This window comes from Aegilops tauschii, chromosome 7 (assembly GCF_002575655.3).
Source record: "Aegilops tauschii subsp. strangulata cultivar AL8/78 chromosome 7, Aet v6.0, whole genome shotgun sequence".
In the NCBI taxonomy this organism is placed as follows: domain Eukaryota; kingdom Viridiplantae; phylum Streptophyta; class Magnoliopsida; order Poales; family Poaceae; genus Aegilops; species Aegilops tauschii.
This window is the reverse complement of record NC_053041.3, coordinates 186,437,268-186,444,010: the sequence shown is the minus strand read 5'-3', so window position 1 is coordinate 186,444,010 and position 6,743 is coordinate 186,437,268. Positions and strand designations below refer to the sequence as shown.

Here is a 6,743-nt window from a genome sequence, read left to right as displayed (position 1 = left end):
CTCGGGCCTGGAAACTGAGCCCGACGGGCAGGTCGGGTCGGGCTCGGGCCTGCACAAAACATGTTTTTAGCCGTAGTCTGGCTGGGCCGACCGGGCCGTGTCGGGCTTTCTCGGGCTCAGGCCCAATTTTGTAGACCCGATGGCCGGGCCGAGCCGGGCTCGGGCCTGGGTTTTTAGCACCGGGCTTTGTTTGGCCCAGCCCGGCCCGAGATATGCCCAGGTATAACTGAGAAGGAGATGACCAAGAAGAAGGCGGTGGAGAAGGAGGCGGTCGAGACAACGGTAGATTGAGTGTGAAGTGAAGGTTCAGATTGCCGGTTTGACAGGACATAAAATCCAATTTTTTTATGGATCGCCACGCGTATTAGCAGACATTCAGAGGATAGCTTTAGATGTCAGGCTCCCAGGTCCACGGATTGATCCTTATACGGTGTAAGATTTAGGGTCAGCGGTTGGAGATGCCAAGAGTTAAACTTGATGGAGGGAGCCTATGATAACCTGTTTACGGCGAACCAACCTGTGGTTGAAATGGTTAGGCGGACAGTGGTATCCCCAACCCACCAGAGTTCAAATCCTGGTGCTCGCATAATTCCTAGATTTATTTCAGGATTTCCGGCGATGCGCCCTCAGTGGGAGGAGACGTTCCCGTCGACGACGAGACGCCTACGGTGACTTCGTAAATCTCAAGTTGATATGCCGGCTCAGTCTCTCGGAGGTGCTCATAGGGGTAGGGTGTGTGTGCGCGTTTATAGGGGTGGGTGTATGCGCATGTATATGAGCGCTTGTATCTGTACTGATGTTAAAAAAACTGTTTACGTGACGTCATTCCCTAATTTTCTCGTGACGTCAGCTAGCATACAAAATGACTAGTCGAGGAGCCCGGCGATCCAGGGGGGATGGATGGCCAGAGCGGGTTGGAACGCCCCTGTCGTCGTCGACGGGGGCCCCGAGCGCCAGTCGACGGGATCAATGCACGCTGCTGCTGCCCTCTCTAGGTCTGGCAGGATAAGGCAACCAACGACGGATTTAGGCCCTGTCTGCGGCTGGCCCGCCCGGCTCTGCTCCCCCCAGCAGTGCCCGTCTGGTGTTCGAACAAATGCCTCAGCGGCCAGCGGGGCGCCGGCAGCGGAGCTGACCGTACTAGCGACTGCACCAGTGCTGTTAGCTAGCTAGCTACCGCGGCCAGTACCTAACAACGGCACGGCAGTTAATGGCCGGAGAAGAGCCAAGTCACGAGCGGCGATGGGCGCTCCACGGAACAGTGGCTGCACGCCGGAGCTAAAACGTCAAAAGACGGAGACGCTCGAGGCGCCGAGGAGGTCGGACTCGGAGGTGACTTCGCCGGAGCCAAGTGGACGACGGTAGGACGTTCCTGTCAAGGTGGCTTCTGAACGCCGGTGTGAACCCACGGTGTGTGTGGTGGTCGTGTGCCAGTCAGCGGTCAACACACCCTCTCCGCTTACCATCGCCGTCCACAGATTCCATTTCACTGCCTCCTGGTACCAGGTACCCTACTGGCTAACTCTTGCTTATTCATGTGTTCCAAACCAAATTACCCAGCAACCCAGCTCGATGCCGGAGTATTTTACAGTTGAGATGCGTGTTAATTTGTTCATTATTGTTTGGTGTATTAGGCTCTCTTCTAACAGCCGTTTCTTGATATGACTGGGTCCAACTCCAACCTAATAAGCTATAAGATGATAGCCTGATACATTGCCGTGGGGTCCTGCCTTGTTTCTTTCCTTTGTTTAACTGACTTCACCGGTCTCCCCCTCTCTTTTTGTTCACTGTCCACACCTCCGTTCACACCATTATTGACGCCGGAAGAGCTCGGCTATCTTTGAAGCACACAAGGTGTCCCTCACTAGTCTGAGCAGCAGCCGTCGCTCTAGATACAAGCTCAAAGCCGCAACCTCAGCTAGGCTGACGGGGCAGCCATTCCGTGTGAGCAACTGAGCATTGCGAAGCTTCCCCATTCTAGGTATGATCCTTACTCTCTCTTCCTCTGCTCGGCTCTTCGACATGGATGCATAAGTTCCAGTGCCAATTTTCTGCCATTTTTCCGCTTGCAGTTAATCTTACCAGTTACCCTGATCTGGGTACAAGCTCAGAGCTCATGCCATGATTGAGGGCGGCTCACACATGCAGCCTCAGCCGGGGAACGCTCACACGGCGAACAGCGAGCAGCCCGAGCCGGCCACCACGCCGATGAACGGCATGGCTGCTTCGGGGCCAGGCAATGGCCAGATGGCAGATGAAGCAGCCGCCAGCGGAGCGACGGAGGATATCGAGGCGGCCGGCAACAACAATGGGCAAGGTCCGCCCAACAGGTCATCCAGCATCAAGGATGATTTCGAGTTCTTGTGGAGGCTGCGGAAGTATTTGCTACTTCTGGCGGTGTTGGCCGTTGGTGTCACCTACAATGCTGGGTTGAGCCCGCCGGGGGGATTTCAGATGGACAGACTTGACCGCCATGCCGGCGATCCTCTCCTCCCACTTAAATTCTTCCGGCGATACGAAGCCTTCTTTTACTGCAACGCCACAGCCTTTGCTGCTTCTCTAGTCTTGATCATCTTGCTTCTGAGTAGGGGAGTGGCGAGCAAGCATGTCTGGCTTCGCTCGATGCAGTTTACCATGATCCTGGATCTTTTCAGTCTCATGGGGGCATATGCCGCGGGGAGTTGCAGAGTACTAAGGTCTTCCATTTACATATTGGTGCTGGTCTGTTCTGTTTTCGCCTATGTTGCGGTTCATATCCTGTTGTTCATGAGGGTAGTTCCACAGCCGTTAAAAGATCAGGTGCAGAAAACCCGGGATATCATTCTGAAGAAGCTGAAACGCATGCTAAAAAAGGTGCCATCTATTTGCCCTGTCTCTGATCCTGACGGGCAAAGGAGCAACCGAGATTACGCAAGGGAGATCGAGGAGGCTCGCAAGTTCATATTGATGCTTGCAACCTTTGCTGCTACTATCACATACCAAGCTGGGATAAGTCCACCTGGTGGCTTTTGGGGTGCAAATAATCCTGAACACCGTGCAGCTACTTTTGTTCTCCGCAAGCACAATCTCCTCCGCTTCAATATTTTCATGTGTTGCAATGCGACCTCTTTTGTGGCGTCTTTGGTCACAGTCATACTGCTTCTGAGCACGGAACTGAGCACGCATGGGATAAGGACTCAAGCGCTGTCTGTGTGCGTCGTGGCTGATCTGCTGGGGCTCATTGGTGCTTATGCTTCAGGGAGCTGCAGGGATGTTGCAACATCGTTGTCAGTGATACTCATAATTGCTGTGGTTCTTATCTGTGTTCTGATTCTTGTCATTTGCCTTCATTGCAAAGCTGTAACGGTGTGGGTGGATGGGGCGCTGAAGCCAGCACTTGACAAAATGCTGAGTGCGCTGTCATTGGGGCAAGATGATTCTCCAAGAGCTCACCAGCAATGTACATATTGTCAGAGAATGCACCATCAAGATACAGAGCTTGTTTCTCAGAGAACTCACCAGCAAGATACAGATCTTGATTCTCAGAGGATTCACCAACAAGATACAGAGCTTGACTCTCAGAGAGCTCAGCAGCAAGATGCAGAACTTGATTCTCAGAGGATTCGCGAGCAAGATACAGAGCTTGATTCTCTGACAACTCACCAGCAAGCTACAGAGCATGTAGTTCGAGATACAGAAGCAGAAGGTGTCATGTCGAATTTGCAATGCTACTCTGCTGACAGAAATCTTGTATCAACTGGAGATGTGAGATCTGTATCAACCAGTGATTTGGATAGCATGGAGGACATCATGCCAACAACACTACGTCAATCTCATGACCAGAGTGAACATGCTGCAATTAAAGTTGTATGCTCATCATCAACAGATGCCCTAACTACCGAGGAAGTTCCATCGGACAACTTGGAAATACAACCTGCTGGCGGTCAGCAGGTTGCAATCCCCATGGCACTATCATCAAGTGACAGTAGAAATTCTATCCAAGGTACTTTACCGTTGCAGGGCTCGGTGGACGAAAATGCAACATCTGGTAACCTGAGGATAGATGCTGATGATCCGGCAATGGGATGTGAATTACCCGACAACCATGGGGACAGCACAGAACAGCATGCTCAGCAAATGTCCAATAACCCTACTAGTGCAGATGATCGTGATGTTAGATTAGAGATCGACAACACTGCCAATGATCAAGCCCCACAGCATCAGAGATGTATTAAATGCAGCTGTAGAAATCCAGATGATGCTTTTCTGAAGAAGTCACGCACTTACCTATTGCTTCTTGCAATTCTTGCCGTGTCTTTGACATATCAAGCTGGTTTAAATCCACCAGGTGGCTTCTGGACATCAAATGCCACAAAGCACTCTGCTGGTGATCCCATTCTTGGGGACAGTGGTCGCGTCTGGACATCAAGTGGCACTAAGCACTCTGCTGGTGATCCCATTCTTGAGGACAATTATCATAAGAGATACCTTGCCTTCTTTTATTTCAATGCCACTGCATTTGCAGCCTCCCTTGTCATGATCCTTATGCTCCTGAGCAGGAAGATGAGCAACAAGGTTATAAAACGCCGGGCACTGCAGACAGCAATGATAACCGATTTGCTTGCTCTAATGGGGGCCTTTGTTGTTGGGAGTTGCAGGGAGAAGACAAAATCTATTTACATATCAGTGTCGATATTTATCGTGGTTGCATATGTTCCTCTCCATGTTTTTGTATTTAGGCATAATGGATGGTTGAAAGTGTGTGTTACCCAGAGGATGAAGTTTGCACCACCTCAGACAGATAATGAGTCAAGAGATGCTAAGGAGAAGGACTTGGCGCGGAGGCGGAATTTGCTCTTTATTCTTGCAATTCTGGCGGCAACTGTCACGTACCAAGCTGGCCTGAACCCTCCAGGAGGCATTTGGCCTGATGAGAACAGTAAGGGTGGCAAACCAGGCAATCCAGTTCTTCAAGACAGCCACCCAGAGCGCTATAATGTTTTCTACTACTCGAACGCCGTCTCATTTGCGTCATCTGTGGCTGTCATCATTCTTCTTGTTAACAGGGAATCATGTGAGGATGGAATCAAGTCGTACGCAATTCGTGTGTGCTTGGTAGCAGGTTTGCTGGGCCTCCTGATTGCTTATTCTGCAGGAACCTGCAGGAAAGCGAGACCGGTAATATATCTTATTGTCATAGCCTCTGCAGCTCTAACATGCCTTGTGATTCAAGTACTTGTACTACAAGATGCATTAGATGGGCCACTGACCTGGTTAAGGGGTCGGTTGCGGGAGATTCTTCATCTAGAGCCTGACTCTGAGACACCGCTGGAAAGTTCAGATGAAGAAAACAAGGAACGTAATGCTCAGGGGTCAGGCCCCCTTATCAGTGAGAAGAAGGAAAAGAAGAGACAGAAGTACTTGATGCTTCTTTCGGTTCTTGCTGCATCCATTGCGTACCAAGCCGGTCTAAACCCGCCTGGTGGCTTCTGGCCTGATGACACTCCCAAAAATGGTTACAAGGCTGGCAACCCGGTACTTAAGGACATAAACTCCTGGCGCTACATGGTATTCTATGTCTTCAATTCCATCTCTTTCATGTCATCTATTGCTGTAGTCATGCTTCTGCTGAGTAAATCTGTGAGACAGAAGGTTCCGCTCCAAGCATTGCACTTCATCATGATACTGGACCTGTTGGCTCTGATGACAGCTTATGCAGCTGGAAGTTGCAGAAAGTTCAGGACTTCAATATTCATCCTCGTGGTAGTATGTTGTGTGCTGGTGTACCTTCTGTTTATTATTATCTTGTCAAGTCGCATAGCAAGATGGCTGAAAAAACAGAAAAACAAGGTGGCTTCCTTGCTGCTGGAGCCTAGCCATGCTGCTGCAACTTCAGCATGATACCGAACCTGAACGGAATGTTTGAATATCTTTCTTCTCCCCATTGTAATATGTTCATTGTAGTTCAAATGGAACCCATGAATTCTCAGTTGTATGCTTTTATTCAGGATAAAAGCATTTATTTTCTTTGTTCTTGAAGAAATATTTTGTCATGACAGAGATCTTCAGGCTGAGATGAAGTATCCCCTTAGTTAAGACGTAGTTTGTCCTCACCTATGGTATCGAAGTATGGGCTGGATGTAGAGGTGGGACATGCTTAGAGTTGTGTTTTGTCTGTAATGAGTTGGTTTGATGAAGAAAGTTTGCAACTCTGATTTTCTTGTGCTTCAGTGAAGTCCAAGTGGCGCATGCATGTACATGCAAATGAATTGGCATTTTTGCATGATCAGTTTAGAAGAAATGTCTTCTTATTTGTCCTTATTTTGGCATTTGGAGTAGTATTTAGTAACAAAATAGGGCATGTCTGCATCAAATAAGGGCAAAAAGCTGAATTTCGTTTGAGTAGTTGCTGACTTCAGTGTCTCTTGAACCAATTTTAGATTTGAATTGTTGCTTTATCTGTTTTCATTAGCCTGCTGAGACAGAAAGAGTTGAGGGGTGTTCTGTCTCCAATCTGGTTAGCAAGCAGTTTTTCCATTAAAAGTTCCGACCATCGCCTGAGCAAAAGAGCAAGCTTGACTCCATATGTCATACATGTGGAAAGGCTATTTCAGACACACACACATGATACGTTGCCAGGTACAACTATGATTCCTATAATCCTTTACGGGTATCATTCTCAATTATATCTCAACCGTGTGCCTTTATTATTCAGATTAGGAAAGTAAAGGATCACAACTATGTCGGATTTCCGCATGTTTTTT

At 49.0% G+C, this 6,743-nt stretch overlaps 1 protein-coding gene across 1 annotated transcript; it reads left to right on the top strand.

The window, feature by feature from the left end:
* Nucleotides 1-1,658: 1,658 nt before the first annotated feature.
* Nucleotides 1,659-6,198, top strand: LOC109753878 (uncharacterized). The gene is made up of 2 exons (XM_020312801.4): nucleotides 1,659-1,981; nucleotides 2,073-6,198. Exon 2 carries the CDS (start codon nucleotides 2,122-2,124, stop codon nucleotides 5,878-5,880), a length of 3,759 nt encoding a protein of 1,252 aa, XP_020168390.1. The 5' UTR covers nucleotides 1,659-1,981; nucleotides 2,073-2,121; the 3' UTR covers nucleotides 5,881-6,198.
* Nucleotides 6,199-6,743: the final 545 nt, after the last annotated feature.

Coding starts and splice junctions, on each gene's coding strand:
- LOC109753878 (XM_020312801.4), top strand. CDS start 2,122: ATGATTGAGGGCGGCTCACACATGCAGCCTCAGCCGGGGAACGCTCAC.